Source organism: Oryctolagus cuniculus, chromosome X, assembly GCF_964237555.1.
Source record: "Oryctolagus cuniculus chromosome X, mOryCun1.1, whole genome shotgun sequence".
Taxonomy (NCBI): Eukaryota; Metazoa; Chordata; class Mammalia; order Lagomorpha; family Leporidae; genus Oryctolagus; species Oryctolagus cuniculus.
The window spans coordinates 129,250,260-129,268,774 of record NC_091453.1 but is presented as its reverse complement, the minus strand read 5'-3'; the positions used below and the strand labels follow the sequence as shown (position 1 = coordinate 129,268,774).

Sequence of the window (18,515 nt, the reverse complement as noted above, 5' to 3'; positions counted from 1 at the left end):
TACGTACCAAAGCAGAATTTCCATTAAAGGCCATAATCCTGGGAGGCCTTTCCAGCTTGATGACCGTCTTCTGATCACTATCACTTAGAAAATGCTCACTTCTCCAGTTTTCCCGGCAGATAGGGCAGGCATTCTGCGCACACTGATATTTCATGCACCAGAACAACCGCTGCATGGTCCAAGTGGAATTCTCTGAAAGGCTCACTCTGGCTAATATCTATCGTCTCGACCACTAATGGAACTCTCTGGGGGCAGGTCAAGCCATTGCTCCCAGACTGTAAGATCTAGAGCCCGATCCAAACTCACAGGCATCTTGGACAGACTTGCCTTGTACTCCTTCTGCCTTCTCTTCCCGGATTGCCAATCCTCCAGTGTGGCAATTCAATTTCCGATAAGACTGTGGGAGTCTTGGGTGGGGCCAAAGAACAGCGTGGGGTGCAGAATCCATGGCAGGTCACTGGCTGGGGAGGCAGTTCCTGAGCATGAACTAGGTATCAAGCAGACAGCCACTGGGGTGGACAGGGAGGGGACCCAGCAGTGCAGAAACTCAGACTCTGTCCTCCTCGGGCTCCCCATCTGGCCGTACAGGCAGGTATGGGCATGGGGTGCTGGGAGGCATATGGCAGAGGGAGAGAGCAATCGCACCCTGGGCAAGCCCCCTCTTGTTTCCCCAGAAGTGAGTCTGAGGCACCTGGAGCACTTGCTCACATAGCTGTCCCTTTTGAAAGATTGCCCGGGAGAGAGGAGAGAACAAGCAGGGTGAGAAAGCAATAGAAACCCCTCAGAGGCATACAGAGCTTTGAGGGCTGCAAAGGGCCTCCTTTGGAGCTGTCACCTCCTATGTTCCTCCCAACAACTCTGTGAGGCAGGCGGATAGGCTGAGCAGGGGACTGTGCCCCAGTTGACAGATGAAGAAAGCGAGGCTCAGGGGGAAGTGACTTACCTGCAGCTTCGCAGCTAGGCAGTAGTGGAGCAGGCACCTGCCTCCAGGGCTTCGGATCCCAGCTGCCCCAGGGCGCTGCCTCTGAGGTGCTGTACGAGGTGACTCGGGCCAGCTCATGAGCAAAGGAGCTGCCGGGCAGGAAGGACTCACTCCCCAGGGCCTGGCAGGATGGGGGCTGTCGCCCGAGGCTGACCTGGGGGGGCCTGGCTTCCCCAAGCTTGCAGGCTTTGTCTACATGAGTCTACAACAACCGATTGAACAATCCATCAGCTGCTTGGCCACCAAATGCTTCTGACTGATCTTGTCACTGCCCTACCGCCTAGCTGGGTCCTTTGGGTATTGTGGTTATACACACCAACTGGTTTGGGAAAACAGAACCAAACAGCCTTGCGGTCTCAGCATGTCTTGGGTCACAGATTCCTCTGAGAATCAGTTAAAAGCTATAGTCTCTCTCCACCAAAAAAAAAAAAAATCACTTACAGTGTCTTCCCCTTCCCAGCCCACCGACATCTAACATATAATTTTAGGGGGATTTCTGGACCACTGAATACCCACCCATGGATCTTATGTGAAGAATCCCCTGCCATGAGCAATCACTGTCTTGTGGAAAATTGGAGCAACCTAAGACAGCCAGCTGGTTCATTGGCAATAACCTTGACCAATCCTAATCCTTTCCTCCCTTCCCCCTCCCAGCCCCTTTACCTGCCTCCCCCCAGTCCCCACGGAGCAGAACACAAAACACTAAACTGCTTTGTAGGCATATGTATGTAGACATGCTGAGGAATCTGCAAAACCAAATGATGGGTGCAAAACCAAATGGTCAAGTGTAAATCTCACAAAGACCAAGTCCTGAACCGCAAGCCTTCACTACACTCCACCTCTTCAGGGTCCCAAAGTTTGGGTACTTGTGTGTGAGTGGGACCTTCCCTTTCCATCATGCTGTAGAAGCCAGGGATTTCACCAGAATTGCACATTATAACCCGATTCTTCCAGCTAAAGGCAACTAAAAGTCCCCCATGTTGACATCCATGTAAGCAACAGCTTCAAAAATGAAATCCTAATGAGTACACTGTGCGCCAGGCACCAGCGGTGTCCAGAGGACCAGGGGATGGGGATGTGGGGTTCCTCGTCTTCTTACCTGAAGCCATGTTTCTGCTCTCATGTATCAGTCCCTGAGTGTAAGTGTTCATCTGTGTCTGCTATCAGCCATCCCAGCGGTGGGAAGGCAACTATTTATCACCCAGTCTAAGCTACCAAGTGGGATCCAACTCAATTCACTGCGAGAAGCCCTGACTAGGCGCCTTCTGATGCTAGTTCAGTGATAGTCAGATGCGTTATTTCAAATAACAGTAAAGGCTGCCATAGCGTTTATTGACCATTTCCTATGCTCCAGGTACTAACTCAGGTGCTTTAAATATCTGGTCTCAGTCAGCTCTTCAAAAGAGCCACGTCTGAGGCAGGGGCTATTATTGATTCCTTATTTTACAGATGAGGATGCTAAGGCCCAGAGAGTTTAAGTTGCCCAAAGTCACACAGCTAATTAGTAGCAAAGCAAAATACAAACCCAGATTTGTCTCATTCCCAGGCACACTTGTAGTTTGTCATGGTGTGTATGTGTGCATGTGTTCAGCCATCACTTTACCATATAGAAAAGAAGTTTGGGAATGTAGAAACTGTTGAAACATTCCATTCAGAAAAGTACAGGCAAGGTTTTACAAGGTGGGGTGGTGGTGGGGAGGCTGGTTGAAGACTTTTAAGGACAAATTATAAACATTTAAAAATGGGAGTAGGAAGACAACCTAACTACCTGGAGACTAGAGAGGAAACACGCCTGCCAAAAACATCCAGAAGAAAACCAGAAACAAACCCCCAAACAGTGGGAAATACTTCAGCAGGTGAACTCTGTGTTCCTGTGCAGAAGACTGTCCTTGCCATCGGAGGGCATGGAGGGCATGTATCTGACCTCTGGAAGGCTCAGGGCCCTTCTCCTGGGGCAGTTTCTTGGTACCGAGCTAAGCTCACTGGTCAGCTGCAGCTTCACTTCATCAAGCTCTGCCTTGTCCTTGGAGTGAGGCCATCTGGGACATGAGCGGAAATGTGTTTCTACAAATGACGATTTTTTTTTCAGGCCTGCATACCAGCTCCTGGATAATTTTAAACACTATTTTACAGCCACATTGGAGTTTCACAAAACCCCAATATGCAAATATTAGTTGAGATCTGATGACTTGCCTGCTCCAGGACGACTCATTCTACAAGCAATGAATGGGGCTTATATGCAGAGAATGGAAGTGCTTTAAGCTTTTGCCCAGGAGCCCCTGGTAGCTTTGTGTGATTTGTAGGGTATTAGTGATGGGTCAAGAAGCACACCCCACCCCCCAGCATTCGCATCAACTTGCTGTACCTCAGTAGCCCATGAGGCAGAACAAACTGCAGATGGCACATGGAAATGACCAGCGGCGGAAGCTGCCCTAACAGCGTGGGCAGTTCTATTTCAGCAGCAAAGCAGGAGTGGGCCTGGAGCCACTCATTCACGTGGAGCAGGATGGGAGCAGGCACTTCACAGATCAATGAGACCCGACTCCCCCCCCTCCCCCGTTACAAAGTGAAATAAGTGAAGGAAATTCCCTCTGGACTAACTGCGTAGCTTCTGTGGGACACTTTCACAGTGATCTATGCTGTGCCCATTTTCAATAACAGAAGACAGGCCACTGGGAATCATCAGGTAGCAAGGTGAGGTCAACGGGACTGCTACTGGGGCGCATCAAGAGCTGGGTCAAAGGCCTGTCAAATAAATAAATAGAATCTTTAAAAAAAAAAAAAGACACTCATGGCAGGCGCTGCGGCTCAGTAGGCTAATCCTCTGCCTTGCGGCGCCGGCACACCGGGTTCTAGTCCCGATCGGGGCGCCGGATTCTGTCCCGGTTGCTCCTCTTCCAGTCCAGTTCCACTGTAGCCCCGGAGTACAGTGGAGGATGGCCCAAGTGCTTGGGTCCTGCACCTGCATGGGAGACCAGGAGAAGCACCTGGCTCCTGCCTTTGGATCAGCGTGGTGTGCCGGCTGCAGCGCGCCAGCCGCAGCGGCCATTGGGGGGTGAACCAATGCAAAAAAGGAGGACCTTTCTCTCTGTCTCTCTCTCTCTCTCACTGTCCACTCTGCCTGTCAAAAAAAAAAAAAGACATTCATGCCCCACTTTGAAATGTATGGGTACCATTCCTTGTTCTGGGAGAGGCCTGTGGCACTAGGTGCTCTGACACTTTCCAGAAAGTTCTAATTGTCTCATGAAGAGGATGGTGATAATGATACTGAACACATACAAGGGGTCTTCAAAGAGTTCGTGGAAAAGGTGTATTATGAAAAAATCCATACATAGATAAATTTTGCACCAAAATAAAGTTATATTTTAATTCTGTTTTTCTATGAACTTTTTGGAATATCCTCAGACAATATGCCAGCCACTGTACAGGTTTTTTTTTTTTTTTGTCTCATTTAGTCCTTCTGGAAAGCCTGAAAAATGGGAATCATTTTAGTTAGTTTGTTTGTTTGTTTATAAGAGGGGAAAGGCTTCCATCCAGTGGTTCATTCCCCAAATGTCTGCAACAGCCAAGCCTGAGTCAGGCCAAATCCAGGAGCAAGGAACTCATTGTGGGTCTCTCATGTAGATGAACCATCACTTGCTGCCTCCTAAGGTATGCATTAACAAAAAGCTAGATTGGAAGTAGAGAAGCTGGGACTCAAACCAAGGAACTCAGAGCATGTGGATATCCCAAGTGGCACCTTAACCACTGTGCCAAATGCCCACCCCAGATGAGTACCATTATTATCCCCTTTTGATATATGATGAAAATAAGGTTCAGAGAAGCAAAGCAACTTGCTCAATGTCACACAGTAAGTGGCATAGCTGGAAGCCGAATCTGGGTCTTACACTAAAATCTAGTCTCCTAACATAAAAATTAAAAATGCTTTACTACGGAGCAATGTTCAACACACAACCTTTATGCTTATGCATGTTCATGCCATTCCATTCCCTCCTCCTCTCCTCAGGTTTGCTCAGCGTCTCCTTGCTGGGTACAGTAAGCACTGCCAATAGGCCCCTGGTTCCCAAGGAGCCATCCAACTAACTGTCCCATTTGGGAAACTAAGGAAGGGAGCGGCAGGATTTCCTTTAGAGACTTCCGGATTTAGACAGCAGATTTCATGCATTAATCTAAATCCACTCCCTCCCAAAGCCCCATTAAAACTACAGTAAGAGTTTATGCTTTGTTTTTAAAGACAAAATTCCACCTTGATAGAGAGAGAAATAGAATAGGAAATAACAGCACCATAATTTATGAAGCTAAAAGGTAGATAGACTAGGGAAAACCAACCACACATTCCCCAGGAAGCTGAGTTCCAAGACAGCAGAGGGGAAAGCTGAAAAGCAACATGGCCTCTACAGCAGAATCTTCAGACTCAAGCTCAGGAGCCCCAAAAATCTATGGATCTGAGAGGCAAAGTAGAACGGGCTGGGGCCGGGCCGGGCCTGGGGTCAGTGTCAAGGCCTTGGCTGAAAGCTGTTTAAGTAGGTAGATGTCTGGATCGCTTCCCTGGGTTATCTGCCTCTCCCGTTTTCTGGCAGAGATCTGGTTTGATGCTTTGCCGGAGAAGTTCTCATTTTCCCTTCTAGTTCCTGGCGCCTAGATCAGCTGAGGACACTCACTTCATCCCACAGGGATGTTCTGCATGGACTTATACCTGGGGGCCAGAGGTACTGGGGGCAAAACTGGAGAGCAGCCCAAATCCCTCTGACCATATTTCTTCTGCATGGCCAGCACTCAGCCAGGTGGGTGCTACACGTGCCCACGCTCATTACCTTTAGGTGCTGATTTCCCCAAGATGGAGGCAGGGGGCGGGGCAGCAGATGATAGCCAGGGACTGCTCAGCTTTTCTTCTTCTGCGAGCCCTTAGCTAACAGTGGCCTGTGACTCTTTCTTTATACATGAGGTTGTGCTTGCCAGTCAGTTTTTCCAAAAAAAAAAAAAAAAAAAAAGCAAGTGCATGTTGAAGTGTCCATTACCAAGTGGTGAAACTACATAGAAAAGCAAGAGAATGGTGACCTTGGGATCAGAGGGGTGGCAGCCTTCCTGGGGGAGGAGGGCACCCAGGAGGTCTACCCAAGCGTGGTCAGCCTTCTGTTTCTCAATCTGATCGGTGGCAACACAGGTTTTCACTTCGCACTTCTATGCTACACTGGGCATACAAGGACACATCAAAAAGTTTGATGAAAATGGGATTAAGCTATGTTTATTTGGTGCAAAAAAATTGAACTTCATGCAGATTCACAAAGTTCATGGAAAGTGGATGGATTTCAAGATTTTTTTGCACTAACATAAACTGATTTTTTAAATTCCATTTTCCCATGAGTCTCTTGAAGTACCCTTGTACAAGCTTACATGCTTTATTTATATTTTATAATAAAGGGAAAAAGCTATATATACAGCTTGACACTCATAGTTTGAAATATGTATTTCTGCATGGAAAAATTAACAAAATCCTGTGTTCTACCATGCTCATGGTTAATTATCTCTTGGTTATTTATGTATTAAATATTTATATATTATATTACCCTGTGAGATTTGTGTTTTCTCTCTACTTCTCTGCATCTTCCAAACTTACTACAAAACTACATATTACTCTCATAGTCAGAAAGTCATAAAAAGCATTCTAAAAGGATCCCCATCTAAAACTGAAACCAACAAGGGCTGGTGTTGTGGTATGACAGGTAAAACTGCTACCTAAAATGCTGGCATCCTGTATGGGCACTGGTTAGTGTCCTGGCTGCTCAGTTCTGATCCAGCTCTCTACTAATGGCCTGGAAACGTAGCAGCAGACGGCCCAAATGTTTGGGCCCCTTCCACCCATATGAGAGACCCAGATGAAGCTCCTGGCTCCTGGTTTTGGTCTGGCCCAGACCCAGCTATTGTGACCACTTGGAGGAGTGAACCAGCAGATGGAAGACCTCTCTCTCTCTCTCTCTTTCTCTCTCTCTCTCTCCCTCCCTCCCTCCCCCTCCCCCTCCCCCCTCTCCCTCTCCCTCTCCTTCTCCCTCTCTCTTTCTCTCTCAATATGACTTTCAAATAAATCTTTTTAATAAAAATTGAAACTGATAAGGATCAACACAAAATCGACAAGATGAGCCATCTGTGGAAATCTACGCAGATGAGAATGACCTTAAGAGGCTGGTGATATGCCTGAGCTGACCAGGAGGAGCTCCGAGCTTGCTGGAGTGCACAGGCAGGTCTTGGAAGTCATGACAATCATTATTTTCTCTGGAAAGAGGGTGGCGCCTACAGGGGCTCTGAAGATATGGTGAGTTGCCAATCAGAAAGCCAGGAAGGGAGAAGAAGGAGGGTGGAAGAGAAGGTAGCAGCTTTCATGCTCAAACTGGTAAAAATAGATCTATGTGAGAAGCAAGTACCCTGAGGGAGGAGAGCAAAATGTTTCCCATTTCTTTCATTCTCAGAGTAAGCAGAAAGAGCACCCTGTATTTCCATGTTCAACAGGTGGGCCAATGTTGGGCAAGCCTCTGTATTCCCACTGCTGTCCCCAGGAGTGTACTGCAGCAGATGCCCTGCGACCTCAGAGCCCTGTCCTAGGCTTTTGCATTTGGAAGAGAGGACAGAGGCCTTTGGAAGGGCAGCATTAGTAACTGGGGAGCAGAATAGGTGAGGTGGGGAAGCTTTGATGGTGAACCAGGTGGACGGATGGTAGCCTAATGCCAGGCCCTCTTCTTTGTGACTCCAATCCAAGGGTTCTGGGAGCCCTTCTAGGGCAGAGGATCAAGCATACCCACCACCACCATCTCCAACTGTCCTCAATGGTGACACCAGCGAAATCTCAGGCAGCTTGACATTTGGAATGCAAACTCCCTAATCACAACTGGGAAGATTCCACTAAGACCCCTGTTATGCACACTTGGGGAAAGCTAGACTAAACAGACCCTCACACAGTCTCATTTGAGATTCCCAGGTCTGAGACCAACACAAGAGGTCTCTTTTCTGCTTTCTGGCCTCTGCATTTCTCTTTTGCTGTCTCCTTTCTTGTCCCATAAGAAAACAAGAACTCTCACTGGGCCATGCTCAGCCAGAGGCCATGCCAGCTTGGTACCCAGCTTCTCCAAGAGCAAAAAATACCCTCATTCCTCTCTACTCCCCATTGCCCCATTGCCTTGCACTTCCCAGCTGTTTGGCCTCTGCACCAACATTGCTTGCTTCCTTATGGTCCCCCAGTGCTTGCACAGATACTCTGGTCATGAGCATATATGAGTGGCTACTAAACCCTGATTATACCAACAACATTAAGAGCCTGGGCTCTTGGAATTGTTCCACAATGACACAGGAGAGGAGGCTCTTCCCCTAGAGAATTTGGGTGACACTCCCATGCACATGCCAAGGAGAAAAAAGCCCGCACACTGGGCTTGGCAAGAGGTGATCCGAGAACTAATGAGATCTGGTCAAGGTTGTGGTGGAACAGAGAAGGACACTGGAAAGTGTAAAAAAGAAAGGCAGAGACCCGGGTTCTTTACTTAGCTCCTCCACACACTTGGCAGCTGTGTAATCTCAAGCAAGTGGACTCATGTCTCCAAGCCTCAGTTTACTCATGATAACAACTCCCTGTGGTTGTTGTGGGGACAGGATGAAAGGAGAAAAGGAAAATGCCCATTACGGAGCTCAGCACAGCACAGATACTTCTGAGGGCTGATTCTGCCCTTCACTCCCCAGCTCTACCAGTACAAAGGACACTGGTCTGGAAGTCAGGTGAGCAGAGTTTAATCTGGGCTTTATGAAATTGAGAAAGTCCTCTTTCCTTTTATATCCATTGAAATGACAATATGTCTCTCTATCCTTTGTACTATTAATATGGTATATTACAGTATTTTTCATAGGTTGAACCAGTCTTGCATTCCTGGGATAAAGCCCATTTGCTCATGCTGTCTAAGCCTTTTTATTTATTTTTTATTTTTTAAAAGATTCATTTATTTATTTGAAAGGCAGAGTTACACACATACACACACACACACACACAGAGAGAGAGAGAGAGAGAGAGAGAGAGAGGTCTTCCATCTGCTGGTTCACTCCACAATTGGCCACACCGGCTGGAGCTGCACTGATCTGAAGCCAGGAGCCAGGAGCTTCCTCTGGGTCTCCCACATGGGTGCAGGGGCCCAAGGACTTGGGCCATCTTCCATTGTTTCCCAGGCCATAGCAGAGAGCTGGATCACAAGTGGAGCAGCCTGGACTTGAACCAGCACCCATATGGGATTTCAGCACTGCAGGTGGTGGCTTTACCTGCTACTCCACAGTGCCGGCCCCTGTCTAAGGCTTTTTATATGTTGCTGCATTCAGTTTGCTGATATTTTTTTGAGGATTGTTGCATCTCTGTTAATAAGGGCTATTATTCTACCTTCCCCCTTTTAAAGCGACAGTTTCCTTTCTTATAAAGCCATATAATTGAACTAGACAACCTCCAAGGTCTTCTTCAGTATTCATGCTCTCTGACGCTGTGATTATCAGATGATTATGAAACACTGATTCCTAGGAACCAAACTTAGATTCCTTGTGAACTAATTAAGAAGCCAAATATTCAACTTGCTTATTTCTCAAATAACTTTCGTCTTTCCAGTCTTCCCCACTTCCAAACACTAGTATCCTTTAGATGCTCAGGATGGAAACTAAAGCCTGCCAGCTAGTTCATTTTAAGTTTCTTCTAAATGCACAGGGTTTTATTTTCCTAGACCTGGGGTCAAAGGGGAAAAGGAAAAAACAAGGAGCAGAGAGAAAACAAAACAAAACAATGATCCAAACACTGAGTGAAAACTCAACAAAGAAGCACAGTCCAGCTATAAACCAGTCAAGGCAGCTTGCCTTCCTAGACCAAAGAAGGCAGTCTAATTCTGTCCCCTGTAGCTGTCTACTGCCTGTCAGGGGCTCAGGGACTGGGCTTCCCGGCCACAGCCACCCAAGGAAAGATGTGGTGATCCTGCCAGTGGCTGCTCAGATCTCCTGCCACGGGTGGATACTTGGGTGATAGTCTCCAGCAGCCACTCTTTTGGATCTCCATCACTGTCACTGGGCTGCACACCCAACCATTGAGTGAACATGGCGAGCACAGTGATGCAGGGCCATTCATGGAGGTGCAGGACTCGTCCAATGGCAACTAGGGCTCAAGGATTCTCCGCCAGCCAGGCTAGCCTTTCCTGGAAGTGCACTGCTGTTTGAGCCTCTTCTTACCAATGCTCCTCCTGCTCCAGTCATCACAGACGCCCTGCCTTGTGGGCGGAGGCTCTCCTGCCTTCTCTTGCTCATCCTTGTTTACCCTTTACAGGCGTTTCCCCCAGCACAGTTCTTGAATATCTCACCCCAGAGTGGGGGCTGCTTTTGACTGCCAAAAAAGACTCAGAGAAGCACTTGGCTACCTCACTCTTTCTGCTAAAACTATAGAGGAAACCTTGTTCTCTTCACCCTGCTGCTGTGCCCTGCACTGTTGCAGTAAGTGACCAAGGTGAGTGCTGTGGTCCTGTGTTTGTCTTCCCTCCAAATTCACACGCTGAAACCCAATCCCCAAGGAGAGGCTATTAGGAGGTGGGGCCTTTAGGAGGTGAGGAGGGCCTGAGGGTGGAGCTCTAATAAAAGAGATGCCAAAGAGCAGCCCCCACAGCCCTCCCCATTCTCTCCATCAGGTGAGGACACAGTGAGAAGGCTTCATCTTTGGAGCAGAGAGGAAGCTGTCACCACACATCAAAACTGCTGGAGCCTTGATCTTGGACTTCCCAGCTTCCAGAACCACGAGCAGTCCATTTCTGTTGCTTAGAAGCTACCCACTGTTCGGTATTTCATTGTAACCGCCTGGAGCGATCGGGACGGTGAACCATGAGAAGTGCTCCCCTATCTCCTTTAAGCATTTGGCCCACAGCTCAGTGAGTTCTTTTCCATCTGAGCTTCATTGTAGTTTCCATAGATTTCTTCGGCTACATTTTTTAAGATATTATTTTCCACTCTTATTCCAGTCATGATTTCATTCTTCATACAAGTCACAGGCAAACCCAAGGTCTACTCTCCCAGGTTTTGTGACAGCCTCCACCTGCTGAAGCACAGCCTGTGCCCAGCAGAGAAGGTTTTGGTCTCTATACACTGCCCTCTCTCCCTCACGAGGGCCTTGCAGTGCCATGAATGGGTGCCATATGGGTCTTTTTTGAGGGAAGGAGGGTTAGCACTGGTAACTTAAAAGGTAAGCCTACATATAACTTACCACCATGACTAGAAAAACATAGCTTTTTTTATGTGTGAGTAATGAGAATAGGATACATCAATTACATTAACCTTAGGCACAGTCTTCAAAAGGCAAATGGGATCCATTGGTTATATTAAACTTAGGCACAATGTTAAATTCAACATATGTGGGATACATGTTTAGTCAACTTGTGTGCTTTATCTATAATAATAAATGTACCTTTGCTGAAGAAGCTATTTGAAGTATTTTGTTTAATTTAATTATAAATTATATTTACTTAGTTTAAAAGATCTATTTATTTATTTGAAAGTCAGACTTACAGAGAAAGAGTGAGGGAGAGACACACACACAGAGAAAAACAGATCTTCCATCTGTTGGTTCACTTCCCAGATGGCCTCAATGGCCAGGCCTGGGCCAGGTACCCAACCTGGCCTGCCACAACAACAGCTCCATAAATTCTATTCGATGCCAGGGAATTATGGCAGTGGTGGTAAACTGTAGAGTGTAATAAGTTTGTATGCTATTCCTGGATTTGAAGATGCAGACAGCATGATGCTGCATCCTGAGTGTGAAATCAAGAGACTCAGGCTATTATTTGGGGGTAGGAAAATCTGGGCTTCACTCAGATCAACTAACCAGGCCCTGCTGTGTTGGCAATTCTAAGAGACGGAGGTGCCTGTACTGCCTTCACCCACAGGCTTATCTACAAACTGGGTGCTTAAGGGGCTGCTGTCTGCAGAAAGGGGACCCAGGGGAGACAGAAGGGAGAAAAGCTGAACCCTGTCGGGCACCAGGTCCCCAAAGAGGAGGAGGGGAGCTATGAAAGAGTTGGCTGTAGATGCCAGGGACACTGGGGTTTTCCATCAGTGTGTCTGTTTCTTTGGAGGGCTTGTCTGTTCTGCTCCTTTGGACAACCCTTAATCATACACGGTGGGATGTCTTGTGCAGATTGCTTAACAGTGCTCCACTGCAATCTAATCTATTCATGGTCTGCCTTCTAAAGCATTTGCGCAACACATATTTACTGAACACCTAGCATTCCCCAGGCCCTGTGTTGTCACGACATTGAAAAAGCAGGCAGAGCTGGCCCTTGCCCTTTTAGAGATGGTGGATTCATGTGGTGAAGCACTTAAGCAAGGACTTATGATAAACGGGGTAAAGGAACATTGCAGGGCGATAGGGGACAAATAACAGGAGAACCCAATCTAGGCATCTGTGCGAGTTGGCTAGAGGTGATTTCTTGGAGGAAAAACACTGGCAAAGTTCCCAAACTGACTTTAGTCTATATCACAGCTTCACCGAGCATCACTCATATTCTAACAGATGATGGGTACCCAGATTACATGGGGAAAATACCTGCAAAATGAGGTCTAAGGACCCATGTTGTCCATGGAAAATGAGCTGCTTTCTGCAATCATAAAGAGGGCTGTGCTGCAATGGAGAGGGGCAGGGGCAGCACATGGACATTCTTCATATTTCTGTTCATAATCTCTTCAATTCCAGTAATAACTGTCCCAAAGTCCTGAGCTATCTTTTCACAATCAGCTCTGCTTGTTGAAGATTAGAATACAAACCAAAGCAGCAGCCCCAAGATGTTTTCAGCTGATCACATGATAGAGTTGGGTGTGTCCCACTGATAAGACAATCTGTCACAAGGTAGTGTAGAGAAGAGAGATCTAGGAAAAATGCCAGAGTCCCAAATGTCAGAATCCAAAGTGGCCATATGGACCAGAGTTTCTCAAAGTTCATGTGTGTGTGTGTGTGTGTGTGTGTGTGTGTTGGGAAGGGGAGCTGTCATTGAATCACCATCAGCAGCATTCCCTGGAAACCTATTGGAAAGGTAAATTCTCAGGCTGCACCCAGACACTCTGGGGATGTAACTTTATAATCTGCATTTAAATGATCTCTCTAGAGCACACTGCAATGTGAGAAACACTGGTTTTATCCAACCTTCTCCTTTACTATACAGAGCAGGGGACTGAGTCCCAGAGAAGAAAGGAGCTCTTGACCCTGGACAAGATTTGCCACCTCTGTCCAGCAGAGTATGATTTGGATGATGGATTAGCTACCACTAAGTACTGCTTCCCAACTTCCCATTTTCAGATGGGATGTCCTCCCCCCGCCACCTTGTTTTTTTTTTTTTTTTTTTTTTTCCCCTGCATTCTTGCTCTTTGTCTAGGTGAGCATGGCAGCTAGGGGGCCCTAGAACAGAACAGGAAGAGACTGACCCAATTCTGGGGATGGCACATGACCTGGAATTTCTGGATTGGAGCTGGAGCCCTTTGGGGAAGGACTAAATAGAGTTTCTTAGGGTGAACATTTTGGGAGGACTGTGCATGAAGGGAAGGAGTAAATGGATGAAGAAGGCTACAGAGGGTGATTGTGTTACATACAGTTGGCTTAGTCAACACTGGCTCAGCTTTCTCATTTCCATTGAGGCAGCCTCACCTGCCCCATGCTGCCCTATATGCTCTGGGAGGGCAAGGTAGCCCAAAACTCCACAGAGGGAGCACTTAACTCAACTGAAACGAAGCAGCATAATAGGCATGTGATCAGTTCAAGTCAATGTATCTGCAGTTCCTAGGGACTTCTGATAAAGACATTTCCTTACTTTTCTCACAAAGATTCTGGAAGCAACTCTGTTGCTTTCTGCATAGGGGACAGGAGGAAGCCTGTAGCCCCTGTAATTGCTGGTACCTACAATATGCCCACAAGAGGGAGCCATACTTAAGATGAAGCCCCTGCTCTGGAAGGCAGAGTAGACACCCAGAAAGAAAAACATCATCATTTGGTAACACTGTTGAACTATGGATTCCAACCAACCCCAAAGTCTGCCCAACTTTTATTGTTAGAAACCAGTAAGTTCTCCTTATTGGTCAAGCCAGTGAGAATCGGGTTGTCTGCTATTGGCGACTGAATACATCCCAATAGAAGTTGCTTGGTCCTTCAGATCTCTCAGTTCATGAGGTCTGCTTTATGCCACCAGCCTCACAATAGCAAACACCCCATTTGTAATGATAAAGCTCGGGGCCGGTGGAACCTTACTTAGCCTTCAGTCATATTCCTTTATCCGTAGACCAGCTCACTTGAAGAGAAATCGGGCACACCTGACTGGTCTGTACAACACACTCCAGCAAACACATTCCGAGAAGATCAAACATCATGATCTCCAGCCCTTCCCTTGGTTCTCAAGTGCTCTACCCAAGCACTTAAACGCACATTGGCCGGATGTGATATACATCTTAGAAGCCATAGTTCAGCCCAACATCAAGAACTTCTGGATCATATTCTATGCTGATACCAACCAGAATGTGAACTTTGTGGATTTCTGTGAAGAAGATAATTGAAGATCCAAACTAGAATTCATCTATAGAAAGTATACAGTGCAAGATTCTAAAAGCAATTATTGGCATCAAGCTCCTGAATTTTTAAATCCTTGACTTTTTAAATCCCTTGAACAATCCAAGAACGTACTAGAAAGTCAAGATTTAATTTCAAAAGTAATAAAAATAAACAAATGAAGAAATAAAAGGCAGTAAAAGGTGTTGCTGAGTAGGATGCTGATGAGTTTAGAAATAATTGCAAGGTCTCGTTCTCTTTCTCAATCCCTACTCTGCAATACCGTATCAACATCTTTATGTACTGGAGAGTGGGAAATAGATACAAAGCAAGTGCAGGGTTAGAGGAATGCTTAGTATTCAGAAACCTCTTCACTAAGGGGGTTGGGTTATGTGCTAGAGTTGGCAGAAACAATGAGCCCAGGCAGGTGGGGGCTATGTAGGGCAGAAACAAAGTGGCTTATGGGTAATAAGGGGAATGAACTTCCTGCTTGTCGCTCCCCCTCTTCGTGGAGGAACGACACAGGACCCTGCACTGTTCTTTCGTCTGCTCGGCCCTCCCCGGGTTTGCTGATGGTTCTTCCCGGGTTGGCTACTATCCCTTCCACCTCCGTGGAAGGGCAGTTCCCCCTGGCCACATTCCCCACTTCCGCAGGGGAGCGGCACACCACCTGCCGGCTTTCTCGGGGGCTGCACAGGTGTACCCTCAGATGTTCCCCTTAGATGTTCCTGGTGCATGCCGTCTTTCTCCTCCTTTATAGTCCTCCTCTGCCAATCCCAACTCGGCTGCCCACACGCCGAGTACGCTGCTCTCCTCCAATCAGGAGCAAGTCCTACAGTTTATTGGTTGAACTGGAGGCAGCTGTGCAGAAGCTGTTTCCTTCTCTCCCAGCGCCATATTGTGGGAGAGCAGATGCATAGAATAAGTCTTAATTCCAGTAACTCAGTCTAGTCCGGATTGCTCCCCACACTGCTCTCCTCTGTACCAGGCCAAATGTACCTGGGGGTATTTTAGGCAGTCTGAGGAGTTACTCTCCCAGAGGGCTCTCTTCAATGCCCTGGGCTCAGTTCAGAGGCACACAGCCAAGACAGGAGCAGAGAATAGGTGGGTGGGGGCCATGCACTCGGCGCATCACAGTTGTTTTTCAATTCTCTGAAGGGCACTTCAGTCTTGGGGAACACAGTAGACTAAAATGTTGATTAACCTCAAGACTGTGCAAGTTACCTCAAAAATAGGGCATGGAGAAAGACTCTAAACTCTAAACTGGGTATCCATCTGTTTCTGACAAGTCAAAAGCAAATTTCTTGCTTTCAGCTGGGACTTGGGGTCTTGTTAAACCCCTGAACCCACACCATCATTCCACAAGCTGACTAGCATAATTTTATTAATGAATGACTTCTCAGCTGTAACCTAGGCTTTTTCAAAAGTGCAGGGCTAACTACAGAGATTGGAGAGCAGTACTGCCCAGCAGCTGCTGAGGAAAGAGGCAAGCAGAACAGATCTATATAAACTCACAATCAACATGGTCAAGGCCATTGCCAGAGGCTGCCTTTTCAACCCCAGTTTGATCCTTGGATCTGTATCAATCTTGAATTTTACCAATTAATAGAGCAATAGCAAAGTCAGGGGACCTTTCTAGGTAGGAATGTAGGGGAAGGAACCTCCTTGAGGTGTAATTATTCTGCTACAGAAGACACTTCCAAACTACAAGGTAAAAAAAAAAAAGAAAAAGAACCATGAAAAGAAACTAACAATATAGCTGTCAAAATGACAAAAAACAATGCAAACAAAAACCCAGAGAGATAATTTCCACAAAGAATGTATAACTGTGCTCGTGAAATAGTGAAATGGACTGCTCTCTGTCTTTTTTTAAATCAGCAGTGAGAGCTTATTTAAATGTAATCAAGTGGTCTTATAAGTTACATTTTAAGCCTAAAGGAGAAGAGCATATGCTAAAGAGCCTTCCAAACATGCTCACTAGATAGATACTGTGCTATTGAGAAAGAATAGCACAATTCTAAGCACACTGTGTGTAAGCAAAGAATACCCACTGCTCTTGGGACTGACTGCAAATGCCATCCAGAGTAGTATGAACAGACTCAAATGGGAAAAAGCAGTAAAATGAGTGGTTACATTTCTAAGCTGCCTTTTTTGGGCTCTTCTTATCATCTGCTCCTGTCCCTGTGGTATGTGAAATGGCAGCCAGAAGTCTTGCTTTGTCCTTGTAAATTACATTAAATGGTGACAATGACAACAACAAAAACAACAGCAGCAGCAGCAGCAACCACAGCACGACCAGTGCAAATTACCACTGGACATACAAAATTGTTATATTTGTTGGAAGGTGAAGAGATCACACTTATTCAGATGTTGTGCAAGTGCTCTGGAAAGACATGAAGCCCAGCTGCACCAGAAAAACGCATCGCAGTCAGTATGTAGTGGCTCTACAGGCTGATGCAAAGTTCTCCCTTCTGCCACAAATGTGCATATAAGAGTGCATCCAGCTGCTATGGTGTGATGACTCTAAAATAGTCGAAATACTCTCAAGAATTTAACTTTCTAAAAAGGCTAAGAGATGCAATTTATCCATTGCTTCATGACCCCCTGCATCCTTCCACTGATTCATTCTAGAAATTCCACAAAAGGGCATTTGGTCTAGTGCTTAAGACACCCATGCCCTGGGGCCGGCTCCATGGCATGCGCTGCCGGCATCCCATATGGGCGACGGTTCTAGTCACGGCTGCTCCTCTTCCAGTCCAGCTCTCTGTTATAGCCTGGGAAAGCAGTGGAAGATGGCCCAAGTCCTTGGGCCCCTGCACCCACAAGGGAGACCAGGAAGAAGCTCCTGGCTCCTGGCTTCGGATCGGTGCAGCTCCGGCTGTTGCAGCCATCGGGGGAATGAACCAATGGAAGGAAGACCTCTCTCTCTCTGTCTCTCCCTCGCACTGTCTGTAACGGTAGCTATCAAATAAATAAATAAATAAAATCTTTAAAAAAATGCATCCCACTTTGAAATGTATGGGTACCATTGCTTGTTCTGAGTTCAGCTTTCTGCTAATGCAGACCCCACAAGGTGATGGCTCAAGTAGTTAAGGTTCCTATCATCCATGTGGCAGATCTACCTTGAGTTTCCAGCTGCTATGTATGGCCTGGCCCAGACATACCCATGATAATCATTTAGGGAGCCAACCAGTGGATGGGAGCACTGTGTGTGTGTGTGTGTGTGTCTGTCTGTCTGTGTGTCTCACCGGCTCTTAAATAATAGAAACAAATGTACTGTCAGTGTACCTGTGTTATACTAGCCGCACCTGCATACATATTGTGTTTATTGCACTCTTAATTGCATTGAGAGGTCATGTCAACCTATACCTATACCATCTAGGTTTGTAAGTGTACTCTCTGTGGTCCAATCTCACACGAAACTTGGTTAACGTAGCGCTATGGTTTGTCCCCTAAAGGTTCATGTGTTGGGAGCTTGGTCTGAGGTGTTGGTGATGTGAAATGCAGCAGGACCTTTAAGACATGGGGCTAGTAGGAGACTGAAGTTGTTATCATGGGACCCCTTCGTGAGTTCTTTCTCTGGCTTCCTGTTTTTCCACGTGATTCCTGCCTCTCACACGCTCCCACCTCTGTGACACCATCTGCTCTTAGACCCTCACTAGAGACTGAACCCATGGAGCCTCCTCTGATTTTGAACTTTCAGTCTCCAAAACTATGAGCTGAATAGACCGTTTTTCTTCATAAGGAGATTGCCTCAGGTATTTCGTTATAGTAACAGAAACAGACGAACACAAATGCGGCAGAGGAAAAAGACACTGAAGAGGCGGAACAAAGCTAGTTCAGTCTCCGTCTTAGATGCTGTTATTCAGTAGGGATCAGAAGTCAGTGATGGCCTCAAAATGGCCTTATAGGTGAGCCCGGAGTGAGGTGGAGTGAGCGCTTTGGGTTTTTATTTTACTTTTG

At 46.7% G+C, this 18,515-nt stretch overlaps 1 protein-coding gene across 7 annotated transcripts in view; it reads right to left on the bottom strand.

The window, feature by feature from the left end:
* The window catches only part of MAMLD1 (mastermind like domain containing 1), a 125,631-nt gene that overhangs the window by 8,894 nt on the left and 98,222 nt on the right, over positions 1-18,515 (bottom strand). For 3 of the 7 annotated variants that reach the window (XM_008275037.4, XM_051833868.2, XM_070066579.1), the window contains one exon: positions 944-1,184. The exons of the other annotated variants lie outside the window; for them this stretch is intronic. In XM_008275037.4, coding sequence (XP_008273259.2) covers positions 944-1,184 — 241 coding nt within the window. The remainder of the gene's footprint in view (positions 1-943; positions 1,185-18,515) is intronic. 7 annotated transcript variants of the gene reach the window in all.